Source organism: Pseudophryne corroboree, chromosome 9, assembly GCF_028390025.1.
Source record: "Pseudophryne corroboree isolate aPseCor3 chromosome 9, aPseCor3.hap2, whole genome shotgun sequence".
NCBI classification, from domain to species: domain Eukaryota; kingdom Metazoa; phylum Chordata; class Amphibia; order Anura; family Myobatrachidae; genus Pseudophryne; species Pseudophryne corroboree.
Genome location: NC_086452.1, coordinates 1723157 through 1749604, shown reverse-complemented (window position 1 = coordinate 1749604; position 26448 = coordinate 1723157). Strand labels below are relative to the sequence as shown.

The window sequence follows — 26448 nt, the reverse complement described above, 5'->3', positions numbered from 1 at the left end:
GTGATGAGCGGGGAGGAGAGATGTGTGACGAGCGGGGAGGAGAGATGTGTGACGAGCGGGGAGGAGAGATGTGTGACGAGCGGGGGGAGGAGAGATGTGTGATGAGCGGGAGGAGAGATGTGTGATGAGCGGGGAGGAGAGATGTGTGATGAGCGGGGGGAGAGATGTGTGATGAGCGGGGGAGGAGAGATGTGTGATGAGCGGGGGAGGAGAGATGTGTGATGAGCGGGGGAGGAGAGATGTGTGATGAGCGGGGGAAGGAGAGATGTGTGATGAGCGGGGGAGAGATGTGTGATGAGCGGGGGAGGAGAGATGTGTGATGAGCGGGGGGAGAGATGTGTGATGAGCGGGAGGGGAGATGTGTGATGAGCGGAGGAGGAGAGATGTGTGATGAGCGGGGGATGAGAGATGTGTGATGAGCGGGAGGAGAGATGTGTGATGAGCGGGAGGGGAGATGTGTGATGAGCGTGGGAGGAGAGATGTGTGATGAGCGGGGGAGGAGAGATGTGTGATGAGCGGGGGAGGAGAGATGTGTGATGAGCGGGGGAGGAGAGATGTGTGATGAGCGGGGGAGGAGAGATGTGTGATGAGCGGGGAGGAGAGATGTGTGATGAGCGGGAGGAGAGATGTGTGATGAGCGGGAGGGGAGATGTGTGATGAGCGGGGAGGAGAGATGTGTGATGAGCGGGGGGAGAGATGTGTGATGAGCGGGTGGGGAGATGTGTGATGAGCGGGGGAGGAGAGATGTGTGATGAGCGGGGGAGGAGAGATGTGTGATGAGTGGGGGGAGGAGAGATGTGTGATGAGCGGGAGGAGAGATGTGTGATGAGCGGGAGGAGAGATGTGTGATGAGCGGGGGGAGGAGAGATGTGTGATGAGCGGGGGAGGAGAGATGTGTGATGAGCGGGGAGGAGAGATGTGTGATGAGCGGGGGAGGAGAGATGTGTGATGAGCGGGAGGAGAGATGTGTGATGAGCGGGAGGGGAGATGTGTGATGAGCGGGGGAGGAGAGATGTGTGATGAGCGGGGGAGGAGAGATGTGTGATGAGCGGGGGAGGAGAGATGTGTGATGAGCGGGGGAGGAGAGATGTGTGATGAGCGGGGAGGAGAGATGTGTGATGAGCGGGAGGAGAGATGTGTGATGAGCGGGAGGGGAGATGTGTGATGAGCGGGGGAGGAGAGATGTGTGATGAGCGGGGAGGAGAGATGTGTGATGAGCGGGAGGGGAGATGTGTGATGAGCGGGGGAGGAGAGATGTGTGATGAGCGGGGGAGAGATGTGTGATGAGCGGGAGGAGAGATGTGTGATGAGCGGGGAGGAGAGATGTGTGATGAGCGGGGAGGAGAGATGTGTGATGAGCGGGGAGGAGAGATGTGTGATGAGCGGGGAGGAGAGATGTGTGATGAGCGGGAGGAGAGATGTGTGATGAGCGGGGGAGGAGATGTGTGATGAGCGGGGAGGAGAGATGTGTGATGAGCGGGGGAGGAGAGATGTGTGATGAGCGGGGGAGGAGAGATGTGTGATGAGCGGGGGAGGAGAGATGTGTGATGAGCGGGGAGGAGAGATGTGTGATGAGCGGGGGAGGAGAGATGTGTGATGAGCGGGGGGAGGAGAGATGTGTGATGAGCGGGGAGGAGAGATGTGTGATGGGCGGGGAGGAGAGATGTGTGATGAGCGGGGGAGGAGAGATGTGTGATGAGCGGGGGAGGAGAGATGTGTGATGAGCGGGGAAGGAGAGATGTGTGATGAGCGGGGGGAGAGATGTGTGATGAGCGGGGGAGGAGAGATGTGTGATGAGCGGGGGGAGAGATGTGTGATGAGCGGGGGAGGAGAGATGTGTGATGAGCGGAGGAGGAGAGATGTGTGATGAGCGGGGGGGTGAGATGTGTGATGAGCGGGGAGGAGAGATGTGTGATGAGCGGGGAGGAGAGATGTGTGATGAGCGGGGAGGAGAGATGTGTGATGAGCGGGGAGGAGAGATGTGTGATGAGGGGGAGGAGAGATGTGTGATGAGCGGGGGAGGAGAGATGTGTGATGAGCGGGGGGAGAGATGTGTGATGAGCGGGGGAGGAGAGATGTGTGATGAGCGGGGTAGGAGAGATGTGTGATGAGTGGGGGGAGGAGAGATGTGTGATGAGCGGGAGGAGAGATGTGTGATGAGCGTGGGGAGGAGAGATGTGTGATGAGCGGGGGAGGAGAGATGTGTGATGAGCGGGAGGAGAGATGTGTGATGAGCGGGGGAGGAGAGATGTGTGATGAGCGGGGGAGGAGAGATGTGTGATGAGCGGGGGAGGAGAGATGTGTGATGAGCGGGGGAGGAGAGATGTGTGATGAGCGGGGGAGGAGAGATGTGTGATGAGCGGGGGAGGAGAGATGTGTGATGAGCGGGGAGGAGAGATGTGTGATGAGCGGGAGGGGAGATGTGTGATGAGCGGGGAGGAGAGATGTGTGATGAGCGGGGAGGAGAGATGTGTGATGAGCGGGGGGAGAGATGTGTGATGAGCGGGTGGGGAGATGTGTGATGAGCGGGGGAGGAGAGATGTGTGATGAGCGGGGGAGGAGAGATGTGTGATGAGTGGGGGGGAGGAGAGATGTGTGATGAGCGGGAGGAGAGATGTGTGATGAGCTGGGGGAGGAGAGATGTGTGATGAGCGGGGGAGGAGAGATGTGTGATGAGCGGGAGGAGAGATGTGTGATGAGCGGGAGGGGAGATGTGTGATGAGCGGGGGAGGAGAGATGTGTGATGAGCGGGGAGGAGAGATGTGTGATGAGCGGGGGAGAGATGTGTGATGAGCGGGTGGGGAGATGTGTGATGAGCGGGGGAGGAGAGATGTGTGATGAGCGGGAGGAGAGATGTGTGATGAGCTGGGGGAGGAGAGATGTGTGATGAGCGGGGGAGGAGAGATGTGTGATGAGCGGGAGGAGAGATGTGTGATGAGCGGGGGAGGAGAGATGTGTGATGAGCGGGGGAGGAGAGATGTGTGATGAGCGGGGGAGGAGAGATGTGTGATGAGCGGGAGGGGAGATGTGTGATGAGCGGGAGGGGAGATGTGTGATGAGCGGGGGAGGAGAGATGTGTGATGAGCGGGGGAGGAGAGATGTGTGATGAGCGGGGGAGGAGAGATGTGTGATGAGCGGGGAGGAGAGATGTGTGATGAGCGTGAGGAGAGATGTGTGATGAGCGGGGAGGGGAGATGTGTGATGGGCGGGGGAGGAGAGATGTGTGATGGGCGGGGGAGGAGAGATGTGTGATGAGCGGGAGGAGAGATGTGTGATGAGCGGGGGAGGAGAGATGTGTGATGAGCGGGGAGGAGAGATGTGTGATGAGCAGGGGGAGGAGAGATGTGTGATGAGCGGGTGAGGAGAGATGTGTGATGAGCGGGAGGAGAGATGTGTGATGAGCGGGGGAGGAGAGATGTGTGATGAGCGGGGGAGGAGAGATGTGTGATGAGCGGGGGAGGAGAGATGTGTGATGAGCGGGGAGGAGAGATGTGTGATGAGCGGGGGAGGAGAGATGTGTGATGAGCGGGGGGAGGAGAGATGTGTGATGAGCGGGGGAGGAGAGATGTGTGATGAGCGTGGGGGTGAGATGTGTGATGAGCGGGGAGGAGTGATGAGCGGGGAGGAGAGATGTGTGATGAGCGGGGGGGAGAGATGTGTGATGAGCGGGGGGGGAGAGATGTGTGATGAGCGGGGGAGGAGAGATGTGTGAAGGGCGGGGAGGAGAGATGTGTGATGAGCGGGGAGGAGAGATGTGTGATGAGCGGGGGAGGAGAGATGTGTGATGAGCGGGGGGGGAGAGATGTGTGATGAGCGGGGGAGAGGTGTGTGATGAGCGGGGGAGAGATGTGTGATGAGCGGGGAGGAGAGATGTGTGATGAGCGGAGGAGGAGAGATGTGTGATGAGCGGGGGGATGAGATGTGTGATGAGCGGGGAGGAGTGATGTGTGATGAGCGGGGAGGAGAGATGTGTGATGAGCGGGGGAGGAGAGATGTGTGATGAGCGGGGGGAGAGATGTGTGATGAGCGGGGGGAGAGATGTGTGATGAGCGGGGGAGGAGAGATGTGTGATGAGCGGAGGAGGAGAGATGTGTGATGAGCGGGGGGATGAGATGTGTGATGAGCGGGGAGGAGTGATGTGTGATGAGCGGGGAGGAGAGATGTGTGATGAGCGGGGGAGGAGAGATGTGTGATGAGCGGGGGGAGAGATGTGTGATGAGCGGGAGGAGAGATGTGTGATGAGCGGGGGAGGAGAGATGTGTGATGAGCGGGGGAGGAGAGATGTGTGATGAGCGGGGAGGAGAGATGTGTGATGAGCGGGGGAGGAGAGATGTGTGATGAGCGGGGGAGGAGAGATGTGTGATGAGCGGGGGAGGAGAGATGTGTGATGAGCGGGGGAGGAGAGATGTGTGATGAGCGGGGGAGGAGAGATGTGTGATGAGCGTGGGGGTGAGATGTGTGATGAGCGGGGAGGAGTGATGAGCGGGGAGGAGAGATGTGTGATGAGCGGGGGGGGAGAGATGTGTGATGAGCGGGGGGGGAGAGATGTGTGATGAGCGGGGGAGGAGAGATGTGTGAAGGGCGGGGAGGAGAGATGTGTGATGAGCGGGGGAGGAGAGATGTGTGATGAGCGGGGGAGGAGAGATGTGTGATGAGCGGGGGGGGAGAGATGTGTGATGAGCGGGGAGGAGAGATGTGTGATGAGCGGGGGGGGAGAGATGTGTGATGAGCGGGGGGGGAGAGATGTGTGATGAGCGGGGGAGGAGAGATGTGTGATGGCGGGGAGGAGAGATGTGTGATGAGCGGGGGAGGAGAGATGTGTGATGAGCGGGGGAAGGAGAGATGTGTGATGAGCGGGGGAGAGGTGTGTGATGAGCGGGGGGAGAGATGTGTGATGAGCGGGGGAGGAGAGATGTGTGATGAGCGGAGGAGGAGAGATGTGTGATGAGCGGGGGGATGAGATGTGTGATGAGCGGGAGGAGTGATGTGTGATGAGCGGGGAGGAGAGATGTGTGATGAGCGGGGGAGGAGAGATGTGTGATGAGCGGGGGGAGAGAGATGTGTGATGAGCGGGGGGAGAGATGTGTGATGAGCGGGGGGAGAGATGTGTGATGAGCGGGGGAGGAGAGATGTGTGATGAGCGGAGGAGGAGAGATGTGTGATGAGCGGGGGGATGAGATGTGTGATGAGCGGGGAGGAGTGATGTGTGATGAGCGGGGAGGAGAGATGTGTGATGAGCGGGGGAGGAGAGATGTGTGATGATCGGGGGGAGAGATGTGTGATGAGCGAGGGAGGAGAGATGTGTGATGAGCGGAGGAGGAGAGATGTGTGATGAGCGGGGGGATGAGATGTGTGATGAGCGGGGGAGGAGAGATGTGTGATGAGCGGGGGAGGAGAGATGTGTGATGAGCGGGGAGGAGAGATGTGTGATGAGCGGGAGGAGAGATGTGTGATGAGCGGGGGAGGAGAGATGTGTGATGAGCGGGGGGAGGAGATATGTGTGATGAGCGGGGGAGGAGAGATGTGTGATGAGCGGGGGGGTGAGATGTGTGATGAGCGGGGAGGAGTGATGAGCGGGGAGGAGAGATGTGTGATGAGCGGGGGGGGAGAGATGTGTGATGAGCGGGGGGGGAGAGATGTGTGATGAGCGGGGGAGGAGAGATGTGTGAAGGGCGGGGAGGAGAGATGTGTGATGAGCGGGGGAGGAGAGATGTGTGATGAGCGGGGGAGGAGAGATGTGTGATGAGCGGGGGGGGAGAGATGTGTGATCAGCGGGGAGGAGAGATGTGTGATGAGCGGGGGGGGAGAGATGTGTGATGAGCGGGGGGGGAGAGATGTGTGATGAGCGGGGGAGGAGAGATGTGTGATGGCGGGGAGGAGAGATGTGTGATGAGCGGGGAGGAGAGATGTGTGATGAGCGGGGGAGGAGAGATGTGTGATGAGCGGGGGAAGGAGAGATGTGTGATGAGCGGGGGAGAGGTGTGTGATGAGCGGGGGAGAGATGTGTGATGAGCGGGGGAGGAGAGATGTGTGATGAGCGGAGGAGGAGAGATGTGTGATGAGCGGGGGGGATGAGATGTGTGATGAGCGGGGAGGAGTGATGTGTGATGAGCGGGGAGGAGAGATGTGTGATGAGCGGGGGAGGAGAGATGTGTGATGAGCGGGGGGAGAGATGTGTGATGAGCGGGGGGAGAGATGTGTGATGAGCGGGGGAGGAGAGATGTGTGATGAGCGGAGGAGGAGAGATGTGTGATGAGCGGGGGGATGAGATGTGTGATGAGCGGGGAGGAGAGATGTGTGATGAGCGGGGGAGGAGAGATGTGTGATGAGCGGGGGAGGAGAGATGTATGATGAGCGGGGGGAGAGATGTGTGATGAGCGGGGGAGGAGAGATGTGTGATGAGCGGAGGAGGAGAGATGTGTGATGAGCGGGGGGATGAGATGTGTGATGAGCGGGGAGGAGTGATGAGCGGGGAGGAGAGATGTGTGACGAGCGGGGAGGAGAGATGTGTGACGAGCGGGGAGGAGAGATGTGTGACGAGCGGGGGGAGGAGAGATGTGTGATGAGCGGGAGGAGAGATGTGTGATGAGCGGGGGAGGAGAGATGTGTGATGAGCGGGGGGGAGAGATGTGTGATGAGCGGGGGAGGAGAGATGTGTGATGAGCGGGGGAGGAGAGATGTGTGATGAGCGGGGGAGGAGAGATGTGTGTTGAGTGGGGGGGAGGAGAGATGTGTGATCGGGAGGAGAGATGTGTGATGAGCGGGGGAGGAGAGATGTGTGATGAGCGGGGAGGAGAGATGTGTGATGAGCGGGAGGAGAGATGTGTGATGAGCGGGGAGGAGAGATGTGTGATGAGCGGGGGAGGAGAGATGTGTGATGAGCGGGGGAGGAGAGATGTGTGATGAGCGGGAGGAGAGATGTGTGATGAGCGGGGGAGGAGAGATGTGTGATGAGCGGGGGAGGAGAGATGTGTGATGAGCGGGGGAGGAGAGATGTGTGATAAGCGGGGGAGGAGAGATGTGTGATGAGCGGGGGAGGAGAGATGTGTGATGAGCGGGGAGGAGAGATGTGTGATGAGCGGGGAGGAGAGATGTGTGATGAGCGGGGAGGAGAGATGTGTGATGAGCGGGGGAGGAGAGATGTGTGATGAGCGGGGGAGGAGAGATGTGTGATGAGCGGGGGAAGGAGAGATGTGTGATGAGCGGGGGAGAGATGTGTGACGAGCGGGGAGGAGAGATGTGTGACGAGCGGGGGGAGGAGAGATGTGTGACGAGCGGGAGGAGAGATGTGTGATGAGCGGGGAGGAGAGATGTGTGATGAGCGGGGGAGGAGAGATGTGTGATGAGCGGGGGAGGAGAGATGTGTGTTGAGTGGGGGGGAGGAGAGATGTGTGATGAGCGGGAGGAGAGATGTGTGATGAGCGGGGGGAGGAGAGATGTGTGATGAGCGGGGGAGGAGAGCTGTGTGATGAGCGGGAGGAGAGATGTGTGATGAGCGCGGGAGGAGAGATGTGTGATGAGCGGGGGAGGAGAGATGTGTGATGAGCGGGGGAGGAGAGATGTGTGATGAGCGGGAGGAGAGATGTGTGATGAGCGGGAGGGGAGATGTGTGATGAGCGGGGGAGGAGAGATGTGTGATGAGCGGGGGAGGAGAGATGTGTGATGAGCGGGAGGAGAGATGTGTGATGAGCGGGAGGGAGATGTGTGATGAGCGGGGGAGGAGAGATGTGTGATGAGCGGGGGAGGAGAGATGTGTGATGAGCGGGGGAGGAGAGATGTGTGATGAGCGGTGAGGAGAGATGTGTGATGAGCGGGAGGGAGATGTGTGATGGCGGGGAGGAGAGATGTGTGATGGGCGGGGAGGAGAGATGTGTGATGGCGGGGGAGGAGAGATGTGTGATGAGCGGGAGGAGAGATGTGTGATGAGCGGGGGAGGAGAGATGTGTGATGAGCGGGGAGGAGAGATGTGTGATGAGCAGGGGGAGGAGAGATGTGTGATGAGCGGGTGAGGAGAGATGTGTGATGAGCGGGAGGAGAGATGTGTGATGAGCGGGGGAGGAGAGATGTGTGATGAGCGGGGGAGGAGAGATGTGTGATGAGCGGGGGAGGAGAGATGTGTGATGAGCGGGGAGGAGAGATGTGTGATGAGCGGGAGGAGAGATGTGTGATGAGCGGGGGAGGAGAGATGTGTGATGAGCGGGGGAGGAGAGATGTGTGATGAGCGGGGGAGGAGAGATGTGTGATGAGCGGGGAGGAGAGATGTGTGATGAGCGGGAGGAGAGATGTGTGATGAGCGGGGAGGAGAGATGTGTGATGAGCGGGGGAGGAGAGATGTGTGATGAGCGGGGAGGAGAGATGTGTGATGAGCGGGGGGGGAGAGATGTGTGATGAGCGGGGGGGGAGAGATGTGTGATGAGCGGGGGAGGAGAGATGTGTGATGGGCGGGGAGGAGAGATGTGTGATGAGCGGGGGAGGAGAGATGTGTGATGAGCGGGGGAGGAGAGATGTGTGATGAGCGGGGGGGGAGAGATGTGTGATGAGCGGGGAGGAGAGATGTGTGATGAGCGGGGGGGGAGAGATGTGTGATGAGCGGGGGGGAGAGATGTGTGATGAGCGGGGGGGGAGAGATGTGTGATGAGCGGGGGAGGAGAGATGTGTGATGGCGGGGAGGAGAGATGTGTGATGAGCGGGGGAGGAGAGATGTGTGATGAGCGGGGGAGGAGAGATGTGTGATGAGCGGGGAGGAGAGATGTGTGATGAGCGGGGGAAGAGAGATGTGTGATGAGCGGGAGGAGAGATGTGTGATGAGCGGGGGAGGAGAGATGTGTGATGAGCGGGGGAGGAGAGATGTGTGATGAGCGGGGGAGGAGAGATGTGTGATGGCGGGGAGGAGAGATGTGTGATGAGCGGGGGGGGAGAGATGTGTGATGAGCGGGGGAGGAGAGATGTGTGATGGGCGGGGAGGAGAGATGCGTGATGAGCGGGGGAGGAGAGATGCGTGATGAGCGGGGGAAGGAGAGATGTGTGATGAGCGGGGGAGAGGTGTGTGATGAGCGGGGGGAGAGGTGTGTGATGAGCGGGGGAGGAGAGATGTGTGATGAGCGGAGGAGGAGAGATGTGTGATGAGCGGGGGGATGAGATGTGTGATGAGCGGGGAGGAGTGATGTGTGATGAGCGGGGAGGAGAGATGTGTGATGAGCGGGGGAGGAGAGATGTGTGATGAGCGGGGGGAGAGATGTGTGATGAGCGGGGGGAGAGATGTGTGATGAGCGGGGGAGGAGAGATGTGTGATGAGCGGAGGAGGAGAGATGTGTGATGAGCGGGGGGATGAGATGTGTGATGAGCGGGGAGGAGTGATGTGTGATGAGCGGGGAGGAGAGATGTGTGATGAGCGGGGGAGGAGAGATGTGTGATGAGCGGGGGGAGAGATGTGTGATGAGCGGGAGGAGAGATGTGTGATGAGCGGGGGAGGAGAGATGTGTGATGAGCGGGGGAGGAGAGATGTGTGATGAGCGGGGGAGGAGAGATGTGTGATGAGCGGGGAGGAGAGATGTGTGATGAGCGGGGAGGAGAGATGTGTGATGAGCGGGGGAGGAGAGATGTGTGATGAGCGGGGGAGGAGAGATGTGTGATGAGCGTGGGGGTGAGATGTGTGATGAGCGGGGAGGAGTGATGAGCGGGGAGGAGAGATGTGTGATGAGCGGGGGGGGAGAGATGTGTGATGAGCGGGGGGGAGAGATGTGTGATGAGCGGGGGAGGAGAGATGTGTGAAGGGCGGGGAGGAGAGATGTGTGATGAGCGGGGAGGAGAGATGTGTGATGAGCGGGGGGGGAGAGATGTGTGATGAGCGGGGAGGAGAGATGTGTGATGAGCGGGGGGGGGAGAGATGTGTGATGAGCGGGGGGGGAGAGATGTGTGATGAGCGGGGGAGGAGAGATGTGTGATGGGCGGGGAGGAGAGATGTGTGATGAGCGGGGGAGGAGAGATGTGTGATGAGCGGGGGAAGGAGAGATGTGTGATGAGCGGGGGAGAGGTGTGTGATGAGCGGGGGGAGAGATGTGTGATGAGCGGGGAGGAGAGATGTGTGATGAGCGGAGGAGGAGAGATGTGTGATGAGCGGGGGGATGAGATGTGTGATGAGCGGGGAGGAGTGATGTGTGATGAGCGGGGAGGAGAGATGTGTGATGAGCGGGGGAGGAGAGATGTGTGATGAGCGGGGGGAGAGATGTGTGATGAGCGGGGGGAGAGATGTGTGATGAGCGGGGGAGGAGAGATGTGTGATGAGCGGAGGAGGAGAGATGTGTGATGAGCGGGGGGATGAGATGTGTGATGAGCGGGGAGGAGTGATGTGTGATGAGCGGGGAGGAGAGATGTGTGATGAGCGGGGGAGGAGAGATGTGTGATGAGCGGGGGGAGAGATGTGTGATGAGCGGGGGGAGAGATGTGTGATGAGCGAGGGAGGAGAGATGTGTGATGAGCGGAGGAGGAGAGATGTGTGATGAGCGGGGGGATGAGATGTGTGATGAGCGGGGGAGGAGAGATGTGTGATGAGCGGGGGGAGGAGAGATGTGTGATGAGCGGGGAGGAGAGATGTGTGATGAGCGGGAGGAGAGATGTGTGATGAGCGGGGGAGGAGAGATGTGTGATGAGCGGGGGGAGGAGATATGTGTGATGAGCGGGGGAGGAGAGATGTGTGATGAGCGGGGGGGTGAGATGTGTGATGAGCGGGGAGGAGTGATGAGCGGGGAGGAGAGATGTGTGATGAGCGGGGGGGAGAGATGTGTGATGAGCGGGGGGGGAGAGATGTGTGATGAGCGGGGGAGGAGAGATGTGTGAAGGGCGGGGAGGAGAGATGTGTGATGAGCGGGGAGGAGAGATGTGTGATGAGCGGGAGGAGAGATGTGTGATGAGCGGGGGGATGAGATGTGTGATGAGCGGGGAGGAGTGATGTGTGATGAGCGGGGAGGAGAGATGTGTGATGAGCGGGGAGGAGAGATGTGTGATGAGCGGGGGAGAGATGTGTGATGAGCGGGGGAGGAGAGATGTGTGATGAGCGGAGGAGGAGAGATGTGTGATGAGCGGGGGGATGAGATGTGTGATGAGCGGGGAGGAGTGATGTGTGATGAGCGGGGAGGAGAGATGTGTGATGAGCGGGGGAGGAGAGATGTGTGATGAGCGGGGGAGGAGAGATGTGTGATGAGCGGGGGGAGAGATGTGTGATGAGCGGGGGAGGAGAGATGTGTGATGAGCGGAGGAGGAGAGATGTGTGATGAGCGGGGGGATGAGATGTGTGATGAGCGGGGAGGAGTGATGAGCGGGGAGGAGAGATGTGTGACGAGCGGGGAGGAGAGATGTGTGACGAGCGGGAGGAGAGATGTGTGACGAGCGGGGGAGGAGAGATGTGTGACGAGCGGGAGGAGAGATGTGTGATGAGCGGGGGGAGAGATGTGTGATGAGCGGGGGAGGAGAGATGTGTGATGAGCGGGGGAGGAGAGATGTGTGATGAGCGGGGGAGGAGAGATGTGTGTTGAGTGGGGGGGAGGAGAGATGTGTGATGAGCGGGAGGAGAGATGTGTGATGAGCGGGGGGAGGAGAGATGTGTGATGAGCGGGGAGGAGAGCTGTGTGATGAGCGGGAGGAGAGATGTGTGATGAGCGGGGGAGGAGAGATGTGTGATGAGCGGGGGAGGAGAGATGTGTGATGAGCGGGGGAGGAGAGATGTGTGATGAGCGGGAGGAGAGATGTGTGATGAGCGGGGGAGGAGAGATGTGTGATGAGCGGGGAGGAGAGATGTGTGATGAGCGGGGGAGGAGAGATGTGTGATGAGCGGGGGAGGAGAGATGTGTGATGAGCGGGGGAGGAGAGATGTGTGATGAGCGGGGAGGAGAGATGTGTGATGAGCGGGAGGAGAGATGTGTGATGAGCGGGGGAGGAGAGATGTGTGATGAGCGGGGGAGGAGAGATGTGTGATGAGCGGGGGAGGAGAGATGTGTGATGAGCGGGGAGGAGAGATGTGTGATGAGCGGGGAGGAGAGATGTGTGATGAGCGGGGGAGGAGAGATGTGTGATGAGCGGGGGGAGGAGAGATGTGTGATGAGCGGGGAGGAGAGATGTGTGATGAGCGGGGAGGAGAGATGTGTGATGAGCGGGGGGGGAGAGATGTGTGATGAGCGGGGGGGGAGAGATGTGTGATGAGCGGGGGAGGAGAGATGTGTGAAGGGCGGGAGGAGAGATGTGTGATGAGCGGGGGAGGAGAGATGTGTGATGAGCGGGGGAGGAGAGATGTGTGATGAGCGGGGGGGGAGAGATGTGTGATGAGCGGGGAGGAGAGATGTGTGATGAGCGGGGGGGGAGAGATGTGTGATGAGCGGGGGAGGAGAGATGTGTGATGGGCGGGGAGGAGAGATGTGTGATGAGCGGGGGAGGAGAGATGTGTGATGAGCGGGGGAGGAGAGATGTGTGATGAGCGGGGGAGGAGAGATGTGTGATGAGCGGGGGAAGAGAGATGTGTGATGAGCGGGAGGAGAGATGTGTGATGAGCGGGGGAGGAGAGATGTGTGATGAGCGGGGGAGGAGAGATGTGTGATGAGCGGGGGAGGAGAGATGTGTGATGGGCGGGGAGGAGAGATGTGTGAGCGGGGGAGGAGAGATGTGTGATGAGCGGGGGAGGAGAGATGTGTGATGAGCGGGGGAGGAGAGATGTGTGATGAGCGGGGGAAGAGAGATGTGTGATGAGCGGGGAGGAGAGATGTGTGATGAGCGGGGGAGGAGAGATGTGTGATGAGCGGGGGAGGAGAGATGTGTGATGAGCGGGGAGGAGAGATGTGTGATGAGCGGGAGGAGAGATGTGTGATGAGCGGGGGAGGAGAGATGTGTGATGAGCGGGGGAGGAGAGATGTGTGATGAGCGGGGGGAGAGATGTGTGATGAGCGGGGGGAGAGATGTGTGATGAGCGGGGGAGGAGAGATGTGTGATGAGCGGAGGAGGAGAGATGTGTGATGAGCGGGGGGATGAGATGTGTGATGAGCGGGGAGGAGTGATGTGTGATGAGCGGGGAGGAGAGATGTGTGATGAGCGGGGGAGGAGAGATGTGTGATGAGCGGGGGAGAGATGTGTGATGAGCGGGGGGAGAGATGTGTGATGAGCGGGGGAGGAGAGATGTGTGATGAGCGGAGGAGGAGAGATGTGTGATGAGCGGGGGATGAGATGTGTGATGAGCGGGGAGGAGAGATGTGTGATGAGCGGGGGAGGAGAGATGTGTGATAAGCGGGGAGGAGAGATGTGTGATGAGCGGGAGGAGAGATGTGTGATGAGCGGGGGAGGAGAGATGTGTGATGAGCGGGGGGAGGAGAGATGTGTGATGAGCGGGGGAGGAGAGATGTGTGATGAGCGGGGGGGTGAGATGTGTGATGAGCGGGGAGGAGTGATGAGCGGGGAGGAGAGATGTGTGATGAGCGGGGGGGGAGAGATGTGTGATGAGCGGGGGGGAGAGATGTGTGATGAGCGGGGGAGGAGAGATGTGTGAAGGGCGGGGAGGAGAGATGTGTGATGAGCGGGGGAGGAGAGATGTGTGATGAGCGGGGGAGGAGAGATGTGTGATGAGCGGGGGGGAGAGATGTGTGATGAGCGGGGAGGAGAGATGTGTGATGAGCGGGGGGGGAGAGATGTGTGATGAGCGGGGGGGGAGAGATGTGTGATGAGCGGGGGAGGAGTGATGTGTGATGGGCGGGGAGGAGAGATGTGTGATGAGCGGGGGAGGAGAGATGTGTGATGAGCGGGGGAGGAGAGATGTGTGATGAGCGGGGGAGGAGAGATGTGTGATGAGCGGGGGGAGAGATGTGTGATGAGCGGGGGGAGAGATGTGTGATGAGCGGGGGAGGAGAGATGTGTGATGAGCGGAGGAGGAGAGATGTGTGATGAGCGGGGGATGAGATGTGTGATGAGCGGGGAGGAGTGATGTGTGATGAGCGGGGAGGAGAGATGTGTGATGAGCGGGGGAGGAGAGATGTGTGATGAGCGGGGGGAGAGATGTGTGATGAGCGGGGGGAGAGATGTGTGATGAGCGGGGAGGAGAGATGTGTGATGAGCGGAGGAGGAGAGATGTGTGATGAGCGGGGGGATGAGATGTGTGATGAGCGTGGAGGAGTGATGTGTGATGAGCGGGGAGGAGAGATGTGTGATGAGCGGGGGAGGAGAGATGTGTGATGAGCGGGGGGAGAGATGTGTGATGAGCGGGGGGAGAGATGTGTGATGAGCGGGGGAGGAGAGATGTGTGATGAGCGGAGGAGGAGAGATGTGTGATGAGCGGGGGGATGAGATGTGTGATGAGCGGGGAGGAGTGATGTGTGATGAGCGGGGAGGAGAGATGTGTGACGAGCGGGGAGGAGAGATGTGTGACGAGCGGGGAGGAGAGATGTGTGACGAGCGGGGGAGGAGAGATGTGTGATGAGCGGGAGGAGAGATGTGTGATGAGCGGGGGAGGAGAGATGTGTGATGAGCGGGGGGAGAGATGTGTGATGAGCGGGGGAGGAGAGATGTGTGATGAGCGGGGGAGGAGAGATGTGTGATGAGCGGGGGAGGAGAGATGTGTGATGAGCGGGGGAGGAGAGATGTGTGATGAGCGGGGGAGGAGAGATGTGTGTTGAGTGGGGGGAGGAGAGATGTGTGATGAGCGGGAGGAGAGATGTGTGATGAGCGGGGGGAGGAGAGATGTGTGATGAGCGGGGAGGAGAGCTGTGTGATGAGCGGGAGGAGAGATGTGTGATGAGCGGGGGAGGAGAGATGTGTGATGAGCGGGGAGGAGAGATGTGTGATGAGCGGGGGAGGAGAGATGTGTGATGAGCGGGAGGAGAGATGTGTGATGAGCGGGAGGGGAGATGTGTGATGAGCGGGGGAGGAGAGATGTGTGATGAGCGGGGGAGGAGAGATGTGTGATAAGCGGGGGAGGAGAGATGTGTGATGAGCGGGAGGAGAGATGTGTGATGAGCGGGAGGGGAGATGTGTGATGAGCGGGGGAGGAGAGATGTGTGATGAGCGGGGGAGGAGAGATGTGTGATGAGCGGGGGAAGGAGAGATGTGTGATGAGCGGGGGAGAGATGTGTGACGAGCGGGGAGGAGAGATGTGTGACGAGCGGGGGGAGGAGAGATGTGTGACGAGCGGGAGGAGAGATGTGTGACGAGCGGGAGGAGAGATGTGTGACGAGCGGGGGAGGAGAGATGTGTGATGAGCGGGGGAGGAGAGATGTGTGATGAGCGGGAGGAGAGATGTGTGATGAGCGGGAGGAGAGATGTGTGATGAGCGGGAGGGGAGATGTGTGATGAGCGGGGGAGGAGAGATGTGTGATGAGCGGGGAGGAGAGATGTGTGATGAGCGGGGGAGGAGAGATGTGTGATGAGCGGGGAGGAGAGATGTGTGATGAGCGGGAGGAGAGATGTGTGATGAGCGGGAGGGGAGATGTGTGATGAGCGGGGGAGGAGAGATGTGTGATGAGCGGGGGAGGAGAGATGTGTGATGAGCGGGGGAAGGAGAGATGTGTGATGAGCGGGGGAGAGATGTGTGATGAGCGGGGGAGAGAGATGTGCGATGAGCGGGAGGAGAGATGTGCGATGAGCAGGGGAGGAGAGATGTGTGATGAGCGAGGGGAGGAGAGATGTGTGATGAGCGGGGAGGAGAGATGTGTGATGAGCGGGGAGGAGAGATGTGTGACGAGCGGGGGAGAGAGATGTGTGACGAGCGGGGGAGAGAGATGTGCGATGAGCGGGAGGAGAGATGTGCGATGAGCAGGGAGGAGAGATGTGTGATGAGCGAGGGGAGGAGAGATGTGTGATGAGCGGGGGAGGAGAGATGTGTGATGAGCGGGGGAGGAGAGATGTGTGATGAGCGGGGGAGGAGAGATGTGTGATGAGCGGGGGAGGAGAGATGTGTGATGAGCTGGGGAGGAGAGATGTGTGATGAGCGGGGGAGGAGAGATGTGTGATGAGCGGGAGGAGAGATGTGTGATGAGCGGGAGGAGAGATGTGTGATGAGCGGGAGGGGAGATGTGTGATGAGCGGGGGAGGAGAGATGTGTGATGAGCGGGGGAGGAGAGATGTGTGATGAGCGGGGGAGGAGAGATGTGTGATGAGCGGGAGGAGAGATGTGTGATGGGCGGGGGAGGAGAGATGTGTGATGAGCGGGAGGAGAGATGTGTGATGAGCGGGGGAGGAGAGATGTGTGATGAGCGGGGAGGAGAGATGTGTGATGAGCGGGGGAGGAGAGATGTGTGATGAGCGGGGGAAGAGAGATGTGTGATGAGCGGGAGGAGAGATGTGTGATGAGCGGGGGAGGAGAGATGTGTGATGAGCGGGGGAGGAGAGATGTTGATGAGCGGGGGAGGAGAGATGTGTGATGAGCGGGGGAGGAGAGATGTGTGATGAGCGGGGGAGGAGAGATGTGTGATGAGCGGGGGAGGAGAGATGTGTGATGAGCGGGGGAGGAGAGATGTGTGATGAGCGGGGGAGGAGAGATGTGTGATGAGCGGGGGAGGAGAGATGTGTGATGAGCGGGGGAGGAGAGATGTGTGATGAGCGGGAGGAGAGATGTGTGATGAGCGGGGGAGGAGAGATGTGTGCTGAGTGGTCTGTGTTAAGATCGCTCAGCACACATCTCTCCCGTCAGTACCTCCCTTTAGGGTCAGTTATGTGGTGAGGAGCGAGGTTTGCTTCTGTTTGTCTTATTGTATGACTGGCAGCCGCCAGCGCTGGTTTTGCCTATTACATGGACCATAAATAATGTGAATTGGCACCCTATTTGTGTGCACTGGAAAATGTAATTGCCGGGGTCTCGCAGATGGCCGTAGCGCCATACGTCTTTCCTTCATGTAACTGGCATTCCGGGCCAGGCAGATTCCTTTCTTCCACTTTCTTTATAACAAACAAGAAATAGCGTCTGATCGGACCTTGCTGAAAAGCACAGAATCCAGCAGGTTTAGGATTTATCAAAGCTTGGTGACAAAGTACCAACCAATCAGCTCCTGTCACACAGCCTGTAACGTGGTCATTAGGAGCTCAGTGGCTGGATCCTTGTTTCTCTACACGGGATCACTCTGCAGGATCTGATACATCCGGCCCATAGGAGGCAGTTACAGGACATCTGTCATGTGATCTGATTAAACTCTGTGTTCTGCAGCATGTTCCGTGTCTGCACTGGGGACTTTATACGCTGTCTGCCTTCCAGGTGTATGTACATATCTGGTGTTCCGGGCACAGGGAAAACGGCCACCGTCCACGAGGCCATGCGGAGTCTGCAGAGAGTAGCAGAGGAAGAGGAAATGCCGTCTTTCCAGTATATTGAAATCAATGGAATGAAGCTGACGGACCCTCATCAGGCTTATGTGCAGATCCTGAAGGTGCGGAGTGTTCTCAGCCACTAAATGTAAAGTCACGTGACAGTGAGACATCGGGGGCAGGGAAGGCTCGCTGTCGCATGTTATGGTGTGGCTGTTGCATTTTCCATTGCACTTTACAATATGGAACAAAGAAAGACTGGGTAATAGAAAGACAGAGGTAAGAGGGCCCTGCCTGCAAGCGTACAGTCTATAGGCTAATTGAGTCTACTATAACGGGAGACTGGAACTAGATCATTAACTGACAAGTAATGCTGGTATTTGTGGTGCTTTCTTTCTGTAGGCTTTGTGCAGTAATATGCTGTGGAACTATTTTTTGTTTCTTTTCTAGTTGTTCTCTCTTTAGCCCCTATTTATAAATGAATTGAGTCATTTCCAGTGTGTGTATTGTATGAGAGATTGTCGAGAGCCTATGGGGGATATCCTGTTAGCAGCGGTAATTACGGTGGCCGGACCTCCGATGCTGGCACTTATCGGGTATTGTGCCTGAGGCCGATAAGCAACCCTTCAGACCCGCAATAACACACAGGTCCCGAAAACTTATCCCGCATCCCGTGTGTTATCGGGTGATTGCGGTACATGAAGAGGGTGGTCTGTAATAGGATCGCACAATACACATGTTTTGTGGTCTGAATGATTGGTGCTAATAGGATCCACCTGTACGGAGGAGAAGGTCTACCCTTGTTATGGAGCCTTGAGGGTCCGCCGTGTTCCTGGGAGAGATGGTGCTGGATACACACGTGCCCTCATACATCATGGCCGCTGTAACGTCAAGCAGCCCTCCTCTGCGCTTTAGTCGCTTTGTCGCAATGTGATGTGGCTAGGACGCAGAGTAGACGGCTGTATAATGGTATGCGATACTTGTATATCTGTGTGTCTCTGGCAGCCGCAGCTTTCTGTCCAATACAATTTCCATTGTGCTCCATATACAGACTAAGGGGCTGATGTACTAACCCATGGAGAGTGATAAAGTGGTAGGAGCTGACTGGTACTTTTATCTCTCTGCACGGCTTAGTACATCTCCCCCTCAGTTGCACACAAAATACAAGCGTCTCATATAATAATCAGCGCAGTCTCCTGTTGCGTTCTAGTAGCATTGTGTAGGCAATAGAAGACGCACAATGCTAGCGGAGTTGGACGCGACCTGGTGGCATCTCGCGCTGCGTGGCGTATGGCGGCTGGATGTATGAGGACACATCTGTATTGTCCGTACAGTTGGTGAACAGTATACTGTATACACGCAGTATGTCTGTAGGTGGCCCTGCAGTAAGGCGATGCCGGTATACCTGGCGCATTATCCATACGTACTGTGTGCGTGATCGCCTGATTAACCCTGTGGTGGCCACAAGAACCGCCGACAATTACATCACAACTGAGCGGGCAAATGTAAGTGCCCACATGGTCTCCGGCCAGACATTGTGCGGCTGATTGGTAAGTGTGTATGCGTACAGTAACTGTACCCAGCCTAAGTGTGTGAGGGACAACTGCTGACCACCTAACAATGTGTGTGTGTTAGGGGGGGCATGGCTGGGCTCATGGGTGCCATGGTAGAATCATGGTGCGGGGGGCTCACTGCCCGCATGGTGCCAAGCATTGTACCAAACACCGCCGGACTGGTGCACACATGATTCTAATGATTTACACAAATATACCTCAGCGCTGTGTCATGCGTGTGCTGTGTACATACAGTGACTGCACACACAACATACAGACAAGCTATATGCACACGCAGAGTTCATAAAGCATTGTAATTTGCGGTGTAAGAATGGTGTGTGCCGCACAGCCCCTGCTGTTACTGTGCAGGAAACCCTGTGGTTTACTTGATAGGTGACAGCATATTGTCTCGCTGTACAATTGCCAATGAGTTCGCCGTGCAAACAGAAATGATGTACTGCAACCCATAATAGCCAATCATATGGTCAGGGCAGGTTATTTCATGTGTGGTCCTTGCGCCGCTGAAGGTGGCGGTATCTGTAGCCGGTGCGGGATGAAGGCTGGCGACTGTAATGTAGCTGGCCCTGCGGCGTTGAAGGCGGCAGACCCTGGAGCGGGATGGAGGTGGAGAGGGTATGGCTCCCTTTGGTCCCAGTGCTCCTTTTGATCCGGCGCTGATGAAAGGATGCCCACGGAATACGGCACTAACAACGAGATACCCCGGGGCAGCCCGGCAGCAGTGATGGACTGCCGCAGCTGCCCCTGAACCTCCTCCCGGGTCAGTCTACTGCAGCTGCTTCCGGGGATTCTGGGCTGACGGTCAGCCCAGCCGGCAGTGATGGTGACAGAAGTAGACGGACACTGCTGGCCGGTGTCCGCCTACTTATTGCTCAGTTGGGGCAGGTCCACCTACACCTGAACGATTAGTTGGGAAAATCAAACAGGTTTGATTTTTCCAACTAGCTGGACCGACCGTTTCTGGACGTTTTTCAGCACATGGGAGCAAATCGCTGATCATCGTTTCCTTTCACACACCGCCAGATTATCTTCCCAACCGCACGCTGCCAAATTATCATCCCAACCGCACGCTGCCGGACCGTCTTCCCAACCGCACGCTGCCGGACCGTCTTCCCAACCGCACGCTGCCGGACCGTCTTCCCAACCGCACGCTGCCGGACCGTCTTCCCAACCGCACGCTGCCGGACCGTCTTCCCAACCGCACGCTGCCGGACCGTCTTCCCAACCGCACGCTGCCGGACCGTCTTCCCAACCGCACGCTGCCGGACCGTCTTCCCAACCGCACGCTGCCGGACCGTCTTCCCAACCGCACGCTGCCGGACCGTCTTCCCAACCGCACGCTGCCGGACCGTCTTCCCAACCGCACGCTGCCGGACCGTCTTCCCAACCGCACGCTGCCGGACCGTCTTCCCAACCGCACGCTGCCGGACCGTCTTCCCAACCGCACGCTGCCGGACCGTCTTCCCAACCGCACGCTGCCGGACCGTCTTCCCAACCGCACGCTGCCGGACCGTCTTCCCAACCGCACGCTGCCGGACCGTCTTCCCAACCGCACGCTGCCGGACCGTCTTCCCAACCGCACGCTGCCGGACCGTCTTCCCAACCGCACGCTGCCGGACCGTCTTCCCAACCGCACGCTGCCGGACCGTCTTCCCAACCGCACGCTGCCGGACCGTCTTCCCAACCGCACGCTGCCGGACCGTCTTCCCAACCGCACGCTGCCGGACCGTCTTCCCAACCGCACGCTGCCGGACCGTCTTCCCAACCGCACGCTGCCGGACCGTCGTCCCAACCGCACGCTGCCGGACCGTCGTCCCAACCGCACGCTGCCGGACCGTCTTCCCAACCGCACGCTGCCGGACCGTCTTCCCAACCGCACGCTGCCGGACCGTCTTCCCAACCGCACGCTGCCGGACCGTCTTCCCAACCGCACGCTGCCGGACCGTCTTCCCAACCGCACGCTGCCGGACCGTCTTCCCAACCGCACGCTGCCGGACCGTCATCCCCACCAGTCAACTATACATCTTCCTGATGTATGGCTAGCATTAGTCTCTGACTTCTCAGCAGAAAATGCTACGTTTATGAAATGCCCCAGGAACGGGATCTGATCATGTTATGCCCTATAGACAAGGAAACTATGAAACATTTACTAAGCAAGTGTAGAAGAGTAATGAGAGGAGCGGCTGGAGAGCGCGTTTGTGTGCGTCTGACTGCGCTCTTTCCCTGCCTGTACCCCTGGGGGGAAGCAGACTGTGCTACAGGCCGCACGATGGCTGTCTTGCAGAGTTCCCTCTTCTCACACACTGCCCATGCATCTTGAGTAGTTAGTAAAGTGATCCTGGGGAAATGGCATGCACGTCAGTGCAGGGTGTTGTACTCCCTCATAGGTGTGACGCAGAATACCTGAGGGTAATGGGCACGGGGAGATTGGATTGTTGTGACTCTGCAATAAATGACATTAAGTTGCTGATACGTGTTTGCATCTTTCAGCTCTTGACCGGCCAGAAAGCCACCGCTGACCACGCCGCTGCTCTCCTGGAGAAGAGGTTCAGCACTCCGGCCTCCAAGAGGGAGACTACAGTATTGCTGGTGGATGAAGTGAGCAACATGTATTCCGTTCACTGCGGAGATGAATGTCGTCTTTTGTGACTGGAAATAGGTTTTACACTTGGGAAATGATAATTCCACTTTCTTATGTTTGTTTTGTCTGTAATTTCTCCATGTAGCTCGGCGACCGTTGTTGCTGAGAGTCGCTTTGCGGCATACAGAATAGTAGTGTTACTACAGTCCACTTATACATATGTTTCTCCTCCAGTTACTGTCACCTATGTCAGGCCACCAGCAACAAATCTCTCAGCATCTGCAGCCCTGGATTGTTTTCTATTCTGGTAAATGTGACCTCAGGAGGAGCCATGTGTTCCTCCACCAGTGACCCCTCTTACAGCACTCTATAGAGGAGGAGCATCTGTTCTTCCACCAGTGACCCCTCTTACAGCACTCTATAGAGGAGGAGCATCTGTTCCTCCACCAGTGACCCCTCTTACAGCACTCTATAGAGGAGGAGCATCTGTTCCTCCACCAGTGACCCCTCTTACAGCACTCTATAGAGGAGGAGCATCTGTTCTTCCACCAGTGAACCCCTCTTACAGCACTCTATAGAGGAGGAGCATCTGTTCCTCCACCAGTGACCCCTCTTACAGCACTCTATAGAGGAGGAGCATCTGTTCCTCCACCAGTGACCCCTCTTACAGCACTCTATAGAGGAGGAGCATCTGTTCCTCCACCAGTGACCCCTCTTACAGCACTCTATAGAGGAGGAGCATCTGTTCCTCCACCAGTGACCCCTCTTACAGCACTCTATAGAGGAGGAGCATCTGTTCCTCCACCAGTGACCCCTCTTACAGCACTCTATAGAGGAGGAGCATCTGTTCCTCCACCAGTGACCCCTCTTACAGCACTCTATAGAGGAGGAGCATCTGTTCCTCCACCAGTGACCCCTCTTACAGCACTCTATAGAGAAGGAGCATCTGTTCCTCCACCAGTGACCCCTATTACAGCACTCTATAGAGGAGGAGCATCTGTTCTTCCACCAGTGACCCCTCTTACAGCACTCTATAGAGGAGGAGCATCTGTTCCTCCACCAGTGACCCCTCTTACAGCACTCTATAGAGGAGGAGCATCTGTTCTTCCACCAGTGACCCCTCTTACAGCACTCTATAGAGGAGGAGCATCTGTTCTTCCACCAGTGACCCCTCTTACAGCACTCTATAGAGGAGGAGCATCTGTTCCTCCACCAGTGACCCCTCTTACAGCACTCTATAGAGGAGGAGCATCTGTTCCTCCACCAGTGACCCCTCTTACAGCACTCTATAGAGGAGGAGCATCTGTTCTTCCACCAGTGAACCCCTCTTACAGCACTCTATAGAGGAGGAGCATCTGTTCCTCCACCAGTGACCCCTCTTACAGCACTCTATAGAGGAGGAGCATCTGTTCCTCCACCAGTGACCCCTCTTACAGCACTCTATAGAGGAGGAGCATCTGTTCCTCCACCAGTGACCCCTCTTACAGCACTCTATAGAGGAGGAGCATCTGTTCCTCCACCAGTGACCCCTCTTACAGCACTCTATAGAGGAGGAGCATCTGTTCCTCCACCAGTGACCCCTCTTACAGCACTCTATAGAGGAGGAGCATCTGTTCCTCCACCAGTGACCCCTCTTACAGCACTCTATAGAGGAGGAGCATCTGTTCCTCCACCAGTGACCCCTCTTACAGCACTCTATAGAGAAGGAGCATCTGTTCCTCCACCAGTGACCCCTATTACAGCACTCTATAGAGGAGGAGCATCTGTTCTTCCACCAGTGACCCCTCTTACAGCACTCTATAGAGGAGGAGCATCTGTTCCTCCACCAGTGACCCCTCTTACAGCACTCTATAGAGGAGGAGCATCTGTTCTTCCACCAGTGACCCCTCTTACAGCACTCTATAGAGGAGGAGCATCTGTTCTTCCACCAGTGACCCCTCTTACAGCACTCTATAGAGGAGGAGCATCTGTTCCTCCACCAGTGACCCCTCTTACAACACTCTATAGAGGAGGAGCATCTGTTCCTCCACCAGTGACCCCTCTTACAGCACTCTATAGAGGAGGAGCATCTGTTCCTCCACCAGTGACCCCTCTTACAGCACTCTATAGAGGAGGAGCATCTGTTCTTCCACCAGTGACCCCTCTTACAGCACTCTATAGAGGAGGAGCATCTGTTCCTCCACCAGTGACCCCTCTTACAGCACTCTATAGAGGAGGAGCATCTGTTCTTCCACCAGTGACCCCTCTTACAGCACTCTATAGAGGAGGAGCATCTGTTCTTCCACCAGTGACCCCTCTTACAGCACTCTATAGAGAAGGAGCATCTGTTCCTCCACCAGTGACCCCTCTTACAGCACTCTATAGAGGAGGAGCATCTGTTCCTCCACCAGTGACCCCTCTTACAGCACTCTATAGAGGAGGAGCATCTGTTCCTCCACCAGTGACCCCTCTTACAGCACTCTATAGAGGAGGAGCATCTGTTCCTCCACCAGTGACCCCTCTTACAACACTCTATAGAGGAGGAGCATCTGTTCTTCCACCAGTGACCCCTCTTACAGCACTCTATAGAGGAGGAGCATCTGTTCTTCCACCAGTGACCCCTCTTACAGCACTCTATAGAGGAGGAGCATCTGTTCCTCCACCAGTGACCCCTCTTACAGCACTCTATAGAGGAGAAGCATCTGTTCTTCCACCAGTGACCCCTCTTACAGCACTCTATAGAGGAGGAGCATCTGTTCCTCCACCAGTGACCCCTCTTACAGCACTCTATAGAGGAGGAGCATCTGTTCTTCCACCAGTGAACCCTCTTACAGCACTCTATAGAGGAGGAGCATCTGTTCCTCCACCAGTGACCCCTCTTACAGCACTCTATAGAGGAGGAGCATCTGTTCTTCCACCAGTGAACCCCTCTTACAGCACTCTATAGAGGAGGAGCATCTGTTCCTCCACCAGTGACCCCTCTTACAGCACTCTATAGAGGAGGAGCATCTGTTCCTCCACCAGTGACCCCTCTTACAGCACTCTATAGAGGAGGAGCATCTGTTCCTCCACCAGTGACCCCTCTTACAGCACTCTATAGAGGAGGAGCATCTGTTCCTCCACCAGTGACCCCTCTTACAGCACTCTATAGAGGAGGAGCATCTGTTCCTCCACCAGTGACCCCTCTTACAGCACTCTATAGAGGAGGAGCATCTGTTCTTCCACCAGTGACCCCTCTTGCAGCACTCTATAGAGGAGGAGCATCTGTTCCTCCACCAGTGACCCCTCTTGCAGCACTCTATAGAGGAGGAGCATCTGTTCCTCCACCAGTGACCCCTCTTACAGCACTCTATAGAGGAGGAGCATCTGTTCTTCCACCAGTGACCCCTCTTGCAGCACTCTATAGAGGAGGAGCATCTGTTCCTCCACCAGTGACCCCTCTTGCAGCACTCTATAGAGGAGGAGCATCTGTTCCTCCACCAGTGACCCCTCTTACAGCACTCTATAGAGGAGGAGCATCTGTTCTTCCACCAGTGACCCCTCTTACAGCACTCTATAGAGGAGGAGCATCTGTTCCTCCACCAGTGACCCCTCTTACAGCACTCTATAGAGGAGGAGCATCTGTTCCTCCACCAGTGACCCCTCTTACAGCACTCTATAGAGGAGGAGCATCTGTTCTTCCACCAGTGACCCCTCTTACAGCACTCTATAGAGGAGGAGCATCTGTTCCTCCACCAGTGACCCCTCTTACAGCACTCTATAGAGGAGGAGCATCTGTTCTTCCACCAGTGACCCCTCTTACAGCACTCTATAGAGGAGGAGCATCTCTGTTCTTCCACCAGTGACCCCTCTTACAGCACTCTATAGAGGAGGAGCATCTGTTCCTCCACCAGTGACCCCTCTTACAGCACTCTATAGAGGAGGAGCATCTGTTCTTCCACCAGTGACCCCTCTTACAGCACTCTATAGAGGAGGAGCATCTGTTCCTCCACCAGTGACCCCTCTTACAGCACTCTATAGAGGAGGAGCATCTGTTCCTCCACCAGTGACCCCTCTTACAGCAATGACTGTGTCTCTGGCCAGAACATGATGTGACATTAGGAGTGCTGTGTAAGATGTGCTGTGTGTGGGGGATGTGCTGTGGGGGATGTGGGGTGTGTTGTGTGAGGATGTGGGGTGTGCTGTGTAGGATGTGCTGTAAAGTGATGCTGGGAAATGGTGTGTGGGGTGTGCTGTGTGTGTGGGGTGTGCTGTGTGGGGAGTGCTGTGTGTGGGGGATGAGCTGTGTGGAAGGTGCGCTGTGCTGTGTAAGGATGTGCTGTGGGGTGTGTTGTGTAAGATGTGCTGTGTGTGTGGGGAGTGCTGTGTGTGTGGGGTGTGTTGTGTAAGATGTGCTGTGTGTGTGGGGAGTGCTGTGTGTGTGGGGTGTGTTGTGTAAGATGTGCTGTGTGTGTGGGGTGTGTTGTGTAAGATGTGCTGTGTGTGTGGGGGGTGTGCTGTGTGTGGGGGGAGTGCTGTGTGTGTGTGGGGGGTGTGTTATGTGTGTGGGGGATGTGCTGTGTAAGGATGTGCTGTGGGGGGAGTGCTGTGTGTGTGGGGTGTGTTGTGTAAGATGTGCTGTGTGTGTGGGGTGTGTTGTGTAAGATGTGCTGTGTGTGGGGGGAGTGCGGTGTGTGGGGGGAGTGCTGTGTGTGTGTGGGGGGGTGCTATGTGTGTGGGGGATGTGCTGTGGGGGATGTGGTGTGTGGGGTGTGTTGTGTAAGATGTGCTGTGTGTGTGGGGAGTGCTGTGTGTATGGGGTGTGTTGTGTAAGATGTGCTGTGTGTGTGGGGGGGGTGCGGTGTGTGTGGGGGGAGTGCTGTGTGTGTGTGTGGGGGGGTGCTATGTGTGTGGGGGATGTGCTGTGTGTGGGGGATGTGCTGTGGGGGATGGTGGGGTGTGTTGTGTGAGGATGTGGGGTGTGCTGTGTAGGATGTGCTGTAAAGTGATGCTGGGGAATGATGAACTTCAGAAATTCCACCCTTGATTAAAGAATAAATAAATAGAATCTCA

At 57.2% G+C, this 26448-nt stretch overlaps 1 protein-coding gene across 3 annotated transcripts in view; it reads left to right on the top strand.

Annotated features, from left to right (window-relative positions):
* ORC1 (origin recognition complex subunit 1) overlaps positions 1 to 26448 on the top strand; it is a 384523-nt gene that overhangs the window by 229245 nt on the left and 128830 nt on the right. For all 3 annotated transcript variants that reach the window (XM_063938885.1, XM_063938884.1, XM_063938886.1), the window contains exons 12-13: positions 17216 to 17387; positions 21327 to 21434. In XM_063938885.1, the coding sequence (XP_063794955.1) occupies positions 17216 to 17387; positions 21327 to 21434 (280 nt within the window). The remainder of the gene's footprint in view (positions 1 to 17215; positions 17388 to 21326; positions 21435 to 26448) is intronic.